General features: G+C 46.7%; 1 protein-coding gene across 8 annotated transcripts in view; it reads right to left on the minus strand.

The window, feature by feature from the left end:
• GRB7 (growth factor receptor bound protein 7) overlaps positions 1-16,702 on the minus strand; it is an 86,124-nt gene that overhangs the window by 20,682 nt on the left and 48,740 nt on the right. For all 8 annotated transcript variants that reach the window (XM_035136641.3, XM_035136634.3, XM_088655479.1 and 5 more), the window contains 2 exons: positions 4,407-4,602; positions 2,060-2,207 (listed from right to left, as the gene is read on the minus strand). In XM_035136641.3, the coding sequence (XP_034992532.1) occupies positions 2,060-2,207; positions 4,407-4,594 (336 nt within the window). In that variant the 5' untranslated portion in view covers positions 4,595-4,602. The remainder of the gene's footprint in view (positions 1-2,059; positions 2,208-4,406; positions 4,603-16,702) is intronic.

The following is a 16,702-nucleotide window of genomic DNA, read 5'->3' on the forward strand; positions in this document are numbered from 1 at the left end:
AGTTAATACATTTTTTAAAGATATTAATTTGGTCCTGCCCAATTTTATCCTCACAACGACGGCGTAAAATAGGTTAGATTGAGAGAAAGTGAACAGCCCAAAGTTACCCAGTGAGCTTCCTGGCTGTGTGTGGATTTGAACCCTAGACCCGGAGGTCCTAGCCCAATGCACTAATTGCTACACCATCCTGACTCTCTCACCCTGGTACAATGGGGTTCACTCTGAAGGAAGTGGGTATAGATATACAGCTATTGTCTTCTATTGGTGTCTACTGATAAGTTGCTGCTGCTCTTTTAAGCCTTCTGTTGCTCTACTGTAATTTCATGGGTTTTATTATTATTTTGTTCTTTATCATGAGCCGTCGTAAGAGCCCGAGTTTGAGCTGGAGAGCAGGATATTAAATCGCATAAATACATAAATCAATTCTTTTTAAAGAAAATGCACCAAGCACAGTTAAGCTGCGAGATAACACAGAAGCAGTTTGCCCGTTCGTCTTGCTCTCTAGTCTCCTATCAGCTCCTTTGTATACTGCGCACAAAAATGAACATCCATGTTGGGTGCAGGTGAAAAGCATCTGTGTTGGCCTTTGATAGAAACTGCAAGAGGCATCAGGTGGATTGAAAGACTTCCCAGGCAGCTGGAGACCTCCTGTCCCATAATTACAGGCTCCCAACGGAGGCCCAGAGGCTAGCCAAACAAAACCTGAGACCTTGGCAACAGTCCCCATGGGAGCCAGCCTCGCCCCATCGAGTCCTTGGTTCTAACTCTTACTCTCTGGCTCTTCTTGTTGGTAGTTTGGGCCTTGGGGGGAAGCAGCAGATCACACCAGACAGTGTTTAAGTCTCAACTCTAAGATGAGGCTGAAAAGCCTAATGCAAGGCCAGCTCGCACAGGATTGCTACCCAAAGCAAGAATTGATTTGGCTGACCCTACCACAGAATCCGGCTCTGTTAAGAATGGGAAGGAAAGGTTGTGTTTTCTCCATTGCGACCCCTTTTCTCCAGAGAGGAAAAATCACTACTCACGGCCTTGTGGGATAAATTCGGGAGAAGAAAAGGCTACACAAATCTGGAGTCCCTAAGGTGGTTGGGTGGTGTCTTGTATGCCTCCTCCCGGCAACTCCTACAGCCAAGCTGGTGCCAAATGTATTGCTTTCCTTTCCTTTGCACCACATCAACAAGGCCGAGAGGGAGGTCCTGTCGTCTGGGCGGCCCAGGACCTTCATACGCACAGCCTAGGCTTGCAGTAAATGGGAATGAAGGGAAGGGGATGCAATTGAGGAAATGGGATTGAGAGGGGGAATGAAAACAACTACTCTTATACCCTACTGAATGTTTTCCAGCGCAGTCCAGGGTCAGTGTTATCATTAGGCCAACTTAGGCAGCTGCCAAGGGCCCAGACCTTGGAGCAACACAGTACTGACCTTTGTGGGGCACAGTTTTATACAGATTGTCGAAAATGATTTGTGTGTGAAAACATTTACTTTTGTATTTGAGAAAGATAATCAAAGATTGTCGTATTGCTTATCCTTGCAATTTGAAACAACCTTGCCAGTTTTGAGTTATGTGCAGTTGGTTTGTTTTTCTACAAAACATGTCTTTTTGAAAACTGAAGTTAGCGATTTTGCGAGATGGGGTGCAAGTCGTTAGCCTTGCCTGGCTGAGCCCTACCTAATGGATTGGAGCAGGAGACAATGGCAACAGGTTCTTCAAGTCGTTAACTCTCTTCATATTTAGGTTGTGTTTTGTACTCTTTTTGTACTCAAGTCTGTGAATTGAAAGGAACCCCACGGTGGGGAGGAGATGGGGGCACAATGTATCTCTGGGCAAACCCTTCACAGCCTCTGTAAACTATAAGGCCCTGCCCTTCATCTTAACATCCTCTGCACATTCTCAGGGGCCCCCTCATTGATTTCACATGTAGCTAGCTGGCTGTACAAGCGCCCCACCACCACCACCAAAAGAGAAAGCTTTTAGTACCATGCCTTAGCAAACCCTGTGTCAAAATTAATCCCTGTTCTGATTGCCCTCCATCCCAAAACGTAAAGAGCCACACTTACATGAGAACCTCCTTCTCGTGGTGAGCCTGGTCCCAAGGAGGAGTTGCTGAGGATGGGTGAGTTGGAGGGGCTGCAGAGTTCTGGGAAAGGGTTTGGGATGGAGGGCAAAGATAAGGCACGCTGCTGCTCCTCCTCCTCTTTCAGCTTTCTAAAGGAAAAGAAGCACATCAGAAGGATTATCATGCAGGCCTGAAGTGCTGTATCCTCATAAAGGGGGAAGAGTGAGATTTCTGGGTTAGTGAGTAAAACCTATTTGTTCATGAGAAAGTCTGAAACCCTTATGTACTTTAGAGATCTAGGGCCAGGGCTAGATCCACAGATATTCAAGTTCAGCATCTAGGCAATCCAAATCCTGAATAAACTAAACAAATCCACCAAATTTGCATGACTGCTCTTTATTTTGCACAAATTGTATTCTGCTTCCGCTGAATATGGGGAAGGATAACGGGCTGCATTAGCCCATCGAGTAATGAGCTAGGTCTCCCCTCGACCACAACCACTTGAAATCTTATTCAGCCAACTTTCTGAGATTTCATAAGGCATTCTACATATACTTAGAAACCTGCTTTTTAAACAAGAAAGCAAATGTTCTCATGAAGCTGAACTGTGCGCTCATTTCCCCTTTTTTTTTTTGCACCTTTTTAACACGTTCCCAACCCACAGCCAAAGATACAGGTGGATATTTCAATTCAGTGTGTCAGATTCAGTCCCTACCCTTACCACAAAGCACTCCATCTGCTGGGCAAAGGGCCTGAGCCAGCCTCAGAAAATTCACTCAACTCAGCAATCCTGCTGTGCTCCATCTCACCATGGCCCTGGCCCCGCGAGCAGGGAAGGAAGCTAATGATTAACTCCAATGAACGTTGCCTTTTCCTGCCAGTGCATACCACATACAGGCAGTTAGTCCGAAATCTGTCTGGCACAGCACACCAAACTTTTTATGTGTGCACAACCGTGATGGAGCATGAAAGATTGCATGTCAACAGTGTTGTGGAGGTATCCTCCGTGAGACAAGACTTGGGAGGCACATAAGGAGAGGCTGCTGAATCAGAGTAATGCCCATCTCAGCATCCAGTTCTCGCAGCGGCCAAGCAGCCATCTTAGAGAAGCTGCTCAGAGTGGCTTATGTATGATCCCAAGTGGTCTTGCTTCCAGGAACTAGTTAAGCCCAGCCTTCAGCTTCAGATGAAATGATGCTGTGTACCTTCAGACTGGAGATAAGAGAATCCCCCTACCGTCAATCCTGCCCACCCCATATATATATATATATATATATATATATATATATATATATATATATATATACACACACACACACACACATATATATATATATATATATATATATATATATATATATATATATATATAGGTAAAGGGACCCCTGACCGTTAGGTCCACTCGCGAATAACTCTAGGGTTGCGGCACTTATCTCGCTTTACTGGCCGAGGGAGCCGGCATACTGCTTCCGGGTCATGTGGCCAGCATGACTAAGCTGCTTCTGGCGAACCAGAGCAGCGCACGGAAACGCCATTTACCTTCCCGCCGGAGTGGTACCTATTTATCTACTTGCACTTTTGACGTGCTTTCGAACTGCTAGGTGGGCAGGAGCAGGGACCGAACAACGGGAGCTCACCCCATCATGGGGATTCGAACCGCTGAGTGCGTAATTCTTATCGAAACCCTCTTGGCTTCTCTCTGAATTTCTCAATGCTTCCCCCGAGGAGAAGCCACTAAACCGACTCTGAATTTTGCTCAGGGCTTCAAATTTCTGGGACAGAATGTCTGACCTAGATTCATCCTATCAAGCTGCTTGTCCATTGCAAGCCTATTCAAGCCCCACTTTCCTATCATGTCATAGGAGGAAGCTCACACTTTGTCTGGAAGCAGTGATCCCCTGCTTCCCCTGTGATCACACACAACTAATGAATTTCACCGTGAATGAAATCTGTAATCCATCTTCTTGTTTTGCAGTCTTGCTTTGCAAAGAAAACGGCATGCTGGTTATCTGCACGACTTCTTTCCCTGCTCCTGACTGAGGTGGGAACTGTGCCTTGGGAGCACAGGTTTCAAGGACTCCTGGAAACTTGTGTCTCCTACTCCCAGATAGGCGGACTGTGACTCCTCAGTAATGAGGAAATCAACTCAGTTCATGCCTAGAGACCATCACACCTGTATTTGTCTTGTTCCAGGGCTGAGCATCAGCTCAGATTGAGCCATGCACTCTGCGCATGTCCAGAGATAAAAAGAAATCAGCTCAGAACTACTTCGCATTTTTAAACACAAAATAAGCAGTGGGGGGCAATGGTTGGAGTTTCCCACAATTCCTGGCTCCATCTCCACATACCTATTGGCTTGGATGAGCAGAGGCTGAGAGCGCTTGACAACTTCGCCACCGGACAGAAGACTGGCCTGTTCACCATTGCAGAGAGGGTTGCTGTTTGAAAGGGGCCTACTGTGGTCTGATTCCAGGCCATCCTCGTAAACGTTGTCCAAAGTCCTGTTGATGTTGTTTTGGAGAGTTCCCAGGTCCATGTCATTATCTGTAGCAAAGGAGAGGAGACCCCCATAACTTGGCTAAATATCCCTTTGATTTGTTTCATTTTTTTGCCTATCCATCTTTCCACGTCAGGTGAAATCAAGAGCCAGCAAAACATCCAAATCTTACAAGATCCCTAGGCGGAGCTAAATTATTTACAGAGTTTAAGTCTGAACTAGTTTTTCCACAGCTGTTACTCTGGACCTCTTGTATTTATGGTTATATGTACTTGAAAGGAGATGTGAAAGCGCACTGTTTGAAATGACACATTGCCGGGCCTCCAAATTTATTCAAAGGAAGAAAATTAGAAATTCAGGCAGTGCTGCCTTGTGTGTGTGTGTGTGTGTGTGTGTGTGTGTGTGTTTTGGGCGGGGCTTCAGACATGGTGGTCCTTGGCGATGGATGGCCATTATTCCTCCTTGTGACGGGAGTATATCAACATTGTTGCTGCCACCAGCCCACTCATTTTGGGAGCTGGTGGGCAAGCGAGTGTCCCTGGCGAGGAGGAACAGCAGAAACTGTTTGCTGCTCCTTGCTCACTCTCCTGCCCTCTCCTTCAGGGCAGTGGTGGGGAGTCGGCAGAGCCACTGCACAGAGGAAGTGGGCAGGTGAGCAAGCAGGAGTGGACCCTCACCATCAATGTCTGTGTATGAGCGAGTGGTAATGGCGACAGATGCGATGGAGAGTGAGTGACAGGAGCAGCAAGTAGTAGAGGGATCTGGTGAGTGACGGGCCATTCAGAGGCACGGAGACCTCACCTGCTACCCCGAAGGGTTCCAACCGCTTAATTCAACCCTGAGCATGTTCTCGTTGTTCCCCATCCCCTGAGTAAAATTTACAATAGGGGAAACCAGAAGCATTTTTATTAGGAATTACAGGTACTGATATACCAAAGGAGCAGAAAAGACTATTCATGTATGGAACAGCGGCTGCCCGGATGCTATTAGCTGGAAAGAAGATAAAGTCCCTCCCAGAGAATAATGGCAAACCAAGCTGGTGGATTATGCTGAAATGGCAAAACTGACTTGAAAACTCAGAAACCAAGAGGATAAAAACTTTATAAAAGAATGGGAAATTTTTATAAGTTATTTAGGAGACCGCTGTAAGCAGATGGAAACAAGAGCAGGATTTTGACTCACTTGTACTGTAAAAATTATTATGGATAATATGGTTTGATATAAAAATTAGAGTATGGATGAATATGCAGTTTTAGATGTTTAAAAAGGGACCCCACAGAGGGGAAGGGGGGAAGTCTTGAGATTCCGAGAATCTCTTTATACAGATTTGTTTTTACAGTTTGTGTTCATATATATTTTGCATTTGTAAAACCAATAAAAATATTTCCAAAATAAAAATAAAAATTACAATAGGGCAGACTTACCCACCAGGCCAAATTTCTGCTGGTGTCAAGAGTATGCAAACTTTCACTTGTTAAATTGCATAATTTGGGATTTTAGACACAACGAAACTAGCTTGAAAATACTACAATTAAAGATGTACCCCTAGCCTGCATTAAAGGCCAGCCCAGCCAAGATGGTATTGATCTACGTTTATGGGAATATGCACAGGCAAAGACTTTGGCAAGCCTCTGGGGGGAATTACCTTCCCCAGGATTACTCTGGCAGCTTTGCAGCAGCACAGGAAATTGAGCAGTGCACTAAGTTAACCACCCAACCGTTTGACCAAGATTGCAATTAGTCAGTAGTCCGGTTGCCATCCTTGCTTTAGGCAAATCTCTCATTTTGCCTTCTAACTTCGCAGAGTGAGCTCATGTTCTGGATACTGGAGTCTCTTGGTCAAGTGGTGGAGCACATAAAGAGCACCTGAGAGTTGGCTGCACAGATGACTAAAACACCAATGGAGATGAGAATCCGAATTTCACTTGTTGAATCCCCAGTTCATTTAAATGGTTAACCACAAGCCGAGTTAAGACTCAACACAAAGACCGCATGCTGCCGTAGCTCTGAAGTTTTGGTCCAGCTTCCTCAGAGCTCCTCAGCAGGCTGGTCAGCCCTGCCTAGTTGACCATGTCAAACAGCTACTGGGTCTTTAAAGTGAAAAGGTAGATAGCCTTGGCAGACATTAGCATGGAACATTTTCTTTCTCTTTTCCAGGCACTGAGCCCACTCATAGTCTGGAAGGGAAAACAAAGCCCAGTGTTCAGCCTTATTGCACCACGAGGCTCTCAAGGTGTAAATGGAGACAGCCTGCATAGCTCGGTTGGTTAGAGCGTGGTGCTGATAATGCCAAGGTTGCAGGTTCGGTCCCTGCATGGGACAGCTGCATATTCCTGCACTGCAGAGGGTTGGACTAGATGATCCCCAGGATCCCTTCCAACTCTACAATTCTGTAATGCTGCTCCTCACAATTGCAGGCAGATGGTAAGTGCCTCACGCCAGGGGGACCTGTCTTTTTCACCTGACTTTGGCATGACTGCTTTTGAGCAGGAGAGCAGCTGCTACAAAGGGACCAGAAGGTTTAAGAGCAGGGATTGGTAACCTGTGACCATCCAGAGGTTGTTGGACTCCCAATTCCCACTGACCCCAGCACATACACTATGCCTGCTCTCCTCCTTAGAGATGGGAGATCCAGGTTCAAATCACTGCTCAGCAATGAGGCCAACGATTGCCTTCCAACTAATTTCTAACATAGCGCCTAACTTCAGTTTTGCATAGCTGCTGCACCTCTTCAATCAATCAAATGATTTTAAATCACTTTATCCAAGAGATTAATCGAAACACTGCTATCCTCAGGGTGCACTATACAGTACACAGGAATTGGGAATTATCAAGCAAATTAGGATTATAAATAAAATATTTATTTTATAAATAAAATAAATATTTATTTTATAAATAAAAATACACTGAAAATGGATATCATACAAGCATGTCAGCAAAGCCTAGAAATATCACTGACTGCAGGTACAGCTAACCTTGGAAGCTTGTGTCCATTTTGCATCAGACTGCACGTGAGACAAATCATTTTTGCGGCGTCTCAACCAGCCTAGCTACTGCCAAAGATCTTGTCACGATAAATCTGCCAGCCTTTCGTGTGCCAAATGACTCTTTGTAGGTTGGTTACTGCCCTGCAAGAGACTCACACGGGCAGGTGGCCACATTTCCACCTCGTCACCAGTTTCTTACATGATTCAGACAGAGATGAATTTTCAAAGGCACAGCAATATTAATAATAATAAAAATTCCAGTGCCCGGGTTCCTCCCACCCCTCATTCCCTCGTTTAGCCACCTGTGGCTTCCTTATCAGAACTGGGCAAAGTGACTCAGGGTTCCTTCCCAGGTCAGAGCATCAATGAAGCCAAAGGTCACAACGCAGTTTAGGTGGCGTGGGAAGAAGTGCTAGCGTCTCACAAGGAACAGCTAAAATTATATGACCTGTAAAAAATACGAACAGTCAGCAACACAGCAAAACTTGATTAATTTAAAATTACTTTTGATATTCTTCGTGTGTGTGTGTGTGTGTGTGTGTGTGTGTGTGTAAAAAAGGGTATGCAGGGAATTGAAACTTTGCTCCCTGGTGATAAGAAATACCCTCTGGGTTTTAGATTTCATCACGTGCTTCCCCTACAATTTTGGGCTTATCATTGCAACAGGAAGGACGAGAAACACAATTAACCAAAAGAAGGCACTAAATTTCCCGCCTGCTCCCAAATCCAGTGTTTGCAAAGTATGCTTGCAGAATTCTGAGATTCCAAGAGGATCACAATTAAGTCTATGAAAACTACTAGATAAGGTATATATTTTAAACAGCCATATGTGTTACTTCAACAGCCCCAAAAGGGTTTTCAAACAACAACAATGGCAATTGGGATAAAAATTGGCAGAATTCCTACAGTATGTGAACAGGAAAGTGTCTATTACAAGCCTCTCTCCTAAAAGGCAAACAAGCAACCTGGCGAAAGATGGAGACTCTGTAGTCTCCTCTGCCCATAACAAAGATGGCGTCTCCAACCCTCAGGCAAAACTTGGCCCACCAGGCCTCCCCATTTGGCAAGCCAGGCCATTTTGTGGGAAGCAACGCTTCCCCCCACACGATGTCAAGTGTGTGCCAGGTAGGGCAGGCTTCATTCTCGTGTTTGACTCAGTGGCACCCCCATACTGCCGCAAGAGATTCTGACAGATGGGTGGGACATCATAATGATGTCATAGGACTGACAGGTGGAAAGCCCTGCCCAGCTGTCAAATTTGGCCCATGAGGCTGATCCTGATAAGGCTCTGGCCTGGTGAGCCAAAAAAGGTTCCCCACCCCTGCCTCCATGGTTAGGGTTGCCATGCACCTGGAATTTCCTGGACATAGCTGGAATATGGAAGAAACTGTGTCCGGGTGGAAATAGCTGAAATGTCCAGGGAAATTTGGAATATGGCAACCCTATCCATGGTGAGATCCCAGTTCCCAGAGAGATTTCTGGCCCATTCCCAAACGAAGCCAAGAGAGGTTCCTTGAAACACACATCTGCCCTCCGCTGAGGTGATGTCAAGCCAAGAATCCCCATACTCAGAAGTGCCGCCATACAGTTGATGCCAATACCCAAGCGTCAGGATGGCGCTCAGCAAAAATACCCTCCTCCTCACAAACAGTCATTCCGACAAGACTGTGTAGCTCCTCTGCCTCACCTCCTAGTTCGCCCCGAGGTGACAAGCCTGACTGGACTGTACCACTTCAGACTGTAGCTCGCACGACTGAATGCTCCACCGCGCAACAAAACTCACTTCACTGAGAAAATGTGCATGTTGGAGGAAAGGGGCTCTAGCCAGGCGTTCTTCCCAATGTGCTGCTTTCTTACATGCAAGATGGCATGGAGGAGCATTTAATCATGGGAGGTCCACCCCCCCCCCAACTTCAGTCTGCAAACTGAAGTGGAAGAAGATAGTCACAGGTCCCGCAGCAGGGCCTATTTGGAGACCCTGTTGTAGGGTGTAGAAAATATTAATATGTGGCTGCAGCACTTTATAAACACAACTTGCTGGGAAGGCATAATGGGATCACACTGAAGAAACATGATCCTGAAGACAGGACAGTCAAGCATCGAGCCTCTCAGAAATAGGACATTGACACTGCATCTTGTTTGTGGGGTTTATATTATCATCTTTCTGACTCTGTATGCTGCTATATCTGAAAACTAATTTAAAAATGTTTAAAAAGCAGGACATTACAGCCTCCCATTACATTATGCAGAAACTTTAGGTGGATCACCACGCAATATTTATTTTATTTATTTCATAAAAATTTATATGCCAATTAATTGTGGTTTTTATACTTCGCTGTGGTTTAGTTAACACCAGAGCACATTGTAGGAAGTTAATGAGAAAGCTGGAGATGTGTTAACAATGCCCAAATGTCTCTGTAGGAGGTGCAAAAAGATTTATGATTCACAGGGTTTGTGAACTAAGAAGATTCTGGGCAATGTAATTCTCACCAGACTGAGGTCTGCAGCTGGGGAAGGAGAGAGAGAGAGGTTCAAGACCTCTCAGCGCCTGCCAAAATGTAAATACACTATATAGTCATCGTTATAGCATGCCACATTCTGACAGGTTGGGAATTTTTTTTTTAAGAACCTGAAAAACAGTATTAGGTTTACAATCAAGTCCATAACTCTCCCCACCCCCCGCACCAGGTTCTTTCCTGATTTACTCAATCCTGAGCCTCAAAAGCCAAACTAAGTAAGGCTGGCTTTACAAGGCTTTCGAAAAGGTTAGCGAGTTTGGACTTTGATTAATCTGCAGAGGGAGACCGAGTGGTGGCGGTGGGGAAGCCACTGGTTCTCTTCATGCCCTGCTGGCACATATAAGGCATCCTTAAGAGGGCACCTTTGGCAGATCTGAGAGGTAGCAATGGGACACAAGGGAGTGGGGAGGCTTCTAAAGCACGCTGGGCCTAAACCTTGCTTTGCAAAATTATACTCTTGCACCTGGAAATGTGCCTGTGCATAAGTCAGAGCGCTGAAGCAATAAATAGCTATTCAGGGGATATTTGTTTCAGCTTTACAGGCAAGCTTGCTTCCAGTCAGGATGTCTGTAGGTAAGCACCACACCATCTCATTTTTGGCACTTGTTTTCTTCCGGGAGGTGGTGGCGGCTGTTATTATTATCATCATCATCATCATCCTCACCTCCACCATTATTATTTTTTCATATAGGCGCCAAGATCGCCTTGTGTTCCATTGTAGCGGGACTAGACCAGTCAGGGATGAATCACCAACTCACAACGCCCGGTTTGATCCGGCTTATCAAAAAAATCGCACACCTGCGCCTTTTATAAAGAGGAGTTCTGCTTCTGTCAACACCAGCGAACGTTGAAGAAAGAAACATGCGTCTAAAAACCAAATGCATGTTTCGTTTACCGGCGATCGCCTGGCACCAACCGGCCCTTTTGCCTCCTGCACGCTTCCCTCCATCAAAACAAAGCGGTGAGTCAGAATGTGGGCTGGTGACTCAGATCTACCACCCCACCCCTTTCTACTGGCTCAAGCACGTTTGAGTCCTCTTATACACCTTCACTTCTTGCCTCCCCAGACTCCTTGGGTCCTTTCGCCCCTTGGAGGTTTGTGTAGGCTACAGGGTGTGTGTGTGTGTGTGTGTGTGTGTAGAAAAGGTGCCATGTCTCTGAGGCAAAGCACCTGCGTGTTCAAGAACCACATGCCTCTGACCATCCACAACAGGAGAAGACTTCTCTAGTTCACTTGCCTGGACTAGAAAGCACCTACCCCCACCTAGGAAAACCACTGAAATGATCAATCATTCACTCAACAAGCGGAAGAAACAAAAGAAGGGTCTGGATAGCCCCCTGGGTCCCGTTTCCAACAGTAAACGGTCATGTAAACAGGGAGGGAGCCAACAGCCTTTCCTATCCCACCAGTCACATCAAGCAAATCACAGTCTATTCCGGTTGATTAATGAACCTCCATGAATTTCTCTGCTCTTTTTTTTTAAGTGCCAAGCTGCACATGATGTGGCAGATCTGTGCTCAAAATCCCAGACATTAAAAAAAAAAGATTTAAAAGAAGCTTGGGGGGGAGGAGAAGGAACAAATTGGCTCAGTGCAACAGTGCTGAAAAAGGGGGTGTCCACTCTTCCTCCCCAGGTCATTTCTTGAAAGTTGTATTTCCTTCCCAAAGCTGCTATTCACCCTACTTGGAGAAAACCATGGGTACAGCTAGGTCTCACTCCCAAATGTGCCCCAGCAGCCATTAGCAATGCGAGGTTGCTAAGTCTGATGGAGAAAATGATTGAGAAGGGAACAGGTAAAGTTCATTTGGAAATGCCCAGATACTGCTGAGAGATTAATTCACGGGGTGCTGATGCCTATTAACAGCTGTTCAAAGGGCTTTTAAAGCTGCTGCTTTAAAAAGCATAGAAGGAAAGCAAGAGGGCAGAATTCACACATGCAAACCCATCACATGATGATTCTCAGTTAGTTGTGTGCAAGGTCTCCTTTGAAAAAAATATTTGATGGCAGATATGAAGACTCCTGTTCATGAATAACCTTTAAGAGCTGATTCACACACGCAGCTGATTCTCTTACAGCAACGGATAAGAGATGGGCATGGATGGGTGTGCGACTGCTGGCCCAAAATTCCTTTAATGGAAGTGAGTTGTTAAATTACATGCTGAACGGACACCGAATCTGCATATAAACTCATCATTGGGTCACTTCTCTGACTGTGCTGGTACAATAAAAAAATTCCCTCAGTAGCACCTTAAAGACCAACTAAGTTTTTATTTTGGTATGAGCTTTCGTGTGCATGCACACTTCTTCAGTGCTGGTACAGTACTGAGTTTATGGAAATGAGTGGGGAAATGGCAGGTTTGAGCACTGATGATCTGAACTCATGACAGACAAATGCTTCCCCATTTAGGGCTCAGCTGGCACTCGGGAACCCAAGGCTTACCAGCTGTCCTCAGCTAGTGTGGTCTCAATGAAGTGCCCTGAAAGCCAGGGACCATTAGTTCAAATCGCCAGCCTGGCTGGAGGCCTCTGAATGCTCCTACCTGGTGACCTAGTTTTCCATCTGCAAACTGGCAGTGAAGATTCCACTGTCCTACCTATGAATGGGACAGAGTGAAATAATGAATGCATTGCCTGCCGGAAGAGCTTTATATAAAACAGAACGTGCTATTAAGAGCGGCCAGGAACAGCATCGCCCAAGCCATGGAGAATGATGAAGGCGAATCATTATTCAAAAGAAAGACCGTGACATCCGAAAAGATTAAAGGACTTGGGGGTGTCAGACTCACAACGCAGGATTTTTCACTTTGCTGTTTTCCTTCCCAGTGAACTTCTGACCCCTGACAGCCAAAAGGCTTTGGTGCACAACAACATGTCTGAGGTGTGGGTCTGAGGCAGGATCTGAGTCAAATCAGGCCTGCCTAGTTGTTCCAAATTCTGGGTCAAGGTCATTCAAAGCCTCAAGAAGTCATGAAAACTATGTTTTCTGCAGAATTTGGTCTGATTTAGCAGCTGTACAGCGCACTGAAACCACAGCTCATTGCTTCCACAAGTCCCGCACAGCTTCTGAAAGTTCACTAGGCTACTGCCAACATATATAATGTGCTCAGTGGGCCAGCCACAGGGGCTGGAGTCTGGCCGCTAGACCACTGCTTTCTTTAAAAATAAGAAGGAAACGTAATGTTCTTAACGTTATGTCGAATAGCAGCTTCTTAAACTAATAGCTATCCATAAATAGGTTGCCGCATCCTATCTTGCAACTCAAGACGTTTACATTTTGCCAATTTTCTCCCCAGCAATTTCCCTGTCTCTGGTCAGATGGATGCATTCTCTCACAGAGAAGGGAGAGCCCACGGCAGAATGCGAGAGAAAGAGAAGAAACATTGAGGGAGAGGGAGAAAGATAAGAGAGGCGGTTTTGAGATTAAAGGCAGGTCCTGGATCTGAAAACATAGAAGGTGATGAAACCCAAACAGCAGGTGAAATGAATGCGTAACACATAAATTCCCTCCCACCCCCAGCTCACCAGCAAACACATGGTCAACACACCCCGGGGCCCATACGCCTCCTTGCTTCCGGTCAAACCAGTTCTGCATCAAGATCTCCCATGCAGGATGCTCAAATAGCCCCTCCCTTGTAAACACCTCATCTGCTTGGTATCTGGGACACTGTAAGTAAGGGAGGACGGCTCCTTTTGGGTGCCAGGAGGCAGGATCTGCAAAAGCTGGAGAGGTAGAGGTAGGGAGGGAAGAGGCATGGATGGAGGTGGGGATAGCTGCTGGCAAGCAGAGGAGGAAATTGCCGTATGAGGCTGGCCTGCTACAACTGAAAACATAGCAATTTTAAAAAAAGAATGAAAGAAGTAAACAGCATTTGACAAAACTGCCAACTGGCACTGGCACTGCTCTTGTAATTTTAATCAGATTAAAATGGTTACCCTTCCCACCACCTTTCTGCACCTTCTCACACAAGCAGGGTGCAAATGGCTAGCTCAAACGTCCTTCTCCCATTACACAAAACAGAGACCGCCACTACTAGTCTGGACTCTCTTTCCCGGGTCATCTGATGTGAGCTCAACTGCCCGGCCCAAGACCTCAGGCCTCTTTTCTCCCCTGCTGCAGAAGTTCAGAATAAATTTCAATATTATAGAGTGAGAAAGGGCATCCCAGGTCACAGAGCCCATTACACAGGCCTACCTGGTGTGTTCATTCCCTTCGTGTTATGCCAGCTTGACACAGTTGCCAGCTAGTCTGGAATCTTGTGGCTTTACTGTGTCAGCTCAAACCACAGGGACCTCACCTACACGGGAATCTCTCTTCCACGCTGCAGTAACTCAGAGCAAGGGGCCCATGGTGCATAGCTGCTCCCCCTTTTTATCATGTCATTTCTTGCAAAGCCATTCTAGTGCAAATAAGCATTCCAAGTAGTTTACAATCAAATCCATGAAACAAAACATGAAAACTTCAACAGCATTGAAAATAGGGCTGGGGAGAAACCAGCGATTCAGGCCACAGAATGGAAGATGGCAGGATCCCCAAGGACATGCTCTACGGAGAGCTGGCTTCAGGCACCAGGCCTGGTGGCAGACCAACTCTGTGCCACAAAGATGCCTGCAAACATGACGTGAAGACTGGCATCATCGGGCCTGCCATGTGGGAATCCATGGCAAATGACTGCAGTGCCTGAATACAGGCAGTCAAGTTGTGTATCCCTAGCAGTGACCAGAGGAGAAATGACGACTGGGAGGAGCGCAGAGAGAAGAAACGCCATGGTGCGTCTGCAGCAGCACAAATGGGACACCTTCATCTGCCCCGGCTGCAACAAAACATGTCACACTCCTCCATCGTCTCCAGAGACAGACGGGTGCTGGAAACAGGCCAAAATCTGAGGACAGCAATGTCGGCCAGGTGCCCCCCCATCACCTACCACGAAAAAGGAATCTGTCCCTTTCCTGGATGTCAGGGGGACTCCCTACAGGGAGCCTCCCCCCGTCATCCTGACCAGCACTTCACCAAGCGAGAGCGGTAGCAGCGGGTCAGGCGGGGGGAATGAGGAGGAGAGTGGAATGGAGGGAGGGCTCAGTGAGGCATCAGAGCCCTTGCACTGCCCAAGCCAACTAGTGGAGGAAGGAAGGATCAGCGATGTATCAGAGCCCCTGCACCACACTAGCCCACAGCTGGAGGAGGGAGCGCAGCCGCTTCCGGCGCCCGAATTGAGGTGAGCGCCCAAACGTAGGGTGAGAGGGTGGCGTTTTGGGGTGCCCAAGCTATTATGCTGGCCCCGAAGCAGACGGGCGCCATTGCCGGATTCTGCTAGTGACTAGGAGGTCATGTTTTCTGCTATCTCTGCACTGTAAATAGTATGCAAAATAAAACCCCTTAAAAGACAGAACGGACTGGAGCGTCTTTACTCGGGAGTAGCCGCAACAACCCCCTGACACTGGAGATCACAAGCGATCCATCTTGCCAAGCCATCCCTGGAAATAACTCCCAGGTAGAGAGCATCAGAGTCTAAAGGGCCCTGAAAGCTGCCGTACTCAAAGCAGAGCTCTGTCTAATGCAGATATGGCCAGAGTGATGCCCTCAAGGCACTGCTGGACTACAACTCCCATCAGCCATAGCCAGTGTTGCCAACGATCAGAGCTGATGGGGGTCATAGTCCAACAACGTCTAGATGGGAACCACATGGGCTACACATTGTCTAAAGGCCCGAGCAGATGTGTGAGAGAAGAGCCAGAGAGCGCATACTTTATGTGCAGAAGGTCCCAGGTCGAATTCTGAGCATCTTCAGTTAAAATAATAACAACAATAATGTTATTATTTGCACTCCACCCGTCTGGCTGGGTTGCCCCAGCTACTTTTCAGGCAACAGGACTGGGAAGACTTCTGTCTGTGAGCTTGAAGAGCTTGTGTCACTCAAGTACACAGTATTAGGCTAGATCAGGCATCCCCAAACTGCGGCCCTCCAGATGTTTTGGCCTACAACTCCCACGATCCCTAGCTAAGAGGACTAGTGGTCAGGGATGATGGGAATTGTAGTCCAAAACATCTGGAGGGCCAAAGTTTGGGGGTGTCTGGGCTAGATGGACCAAAGGTCTGGCTCAGTATATCACAGCTGTGTGTGTGAAGGTAAGGCACTCCCAACAGATAGCACACCTAAGATCAATGGACATCAAGAACCTGGTACTGTATGTCTCACATTTCTCTAGCTCACCGCAAAAGAGTAGTTTTGGTTGGTGATCTTTCTATCTACAGCTAGTGCTCATTCCAGTTAAGGCCTAACTTGGATATTTTCACTCCCTTCTATGCTGCACCATCCCAAAGCAATACAACCAACCAACCAACCTATCACTCATATGCTACAAGTGCAGCCTAATGGACCTAGGGCAGCTATGATCTGCCCTGTGGCATCAGGCACACACCAGTGGACACACCACTTGTATTTCCGCTTTCTACGTTGCACCGAGAACCCGTCATCTTCGACATTAGGAGGCTTCAGGGGGGGTGAATCACTGGGAGTTGGGAGTTCCACACAAAAACAGAACAACAATGTCAACACTAAATACTGACATCCTTCAGTTTGCTCCCGTCCCTTCCAACGAGTTCCGTGCCACTTGGGGATGGACACCCCCTCCTTAAGTGC

The sequence above is a fragment of the Zootoca vivipara genome, chromosome 12 (genome assembly GCF_965207765.1).
Source record: "Zootoca vivipara chromosome 12, rZooViv2.hap1.1, whole genome shotgun sequence".
Classification (NCBI taxonomy): Eukaryota; Metazoa; Chordata; class Lepidosauria; order Squamata; family Lacertidae; genus Zootoca; species Zootoca vivipara.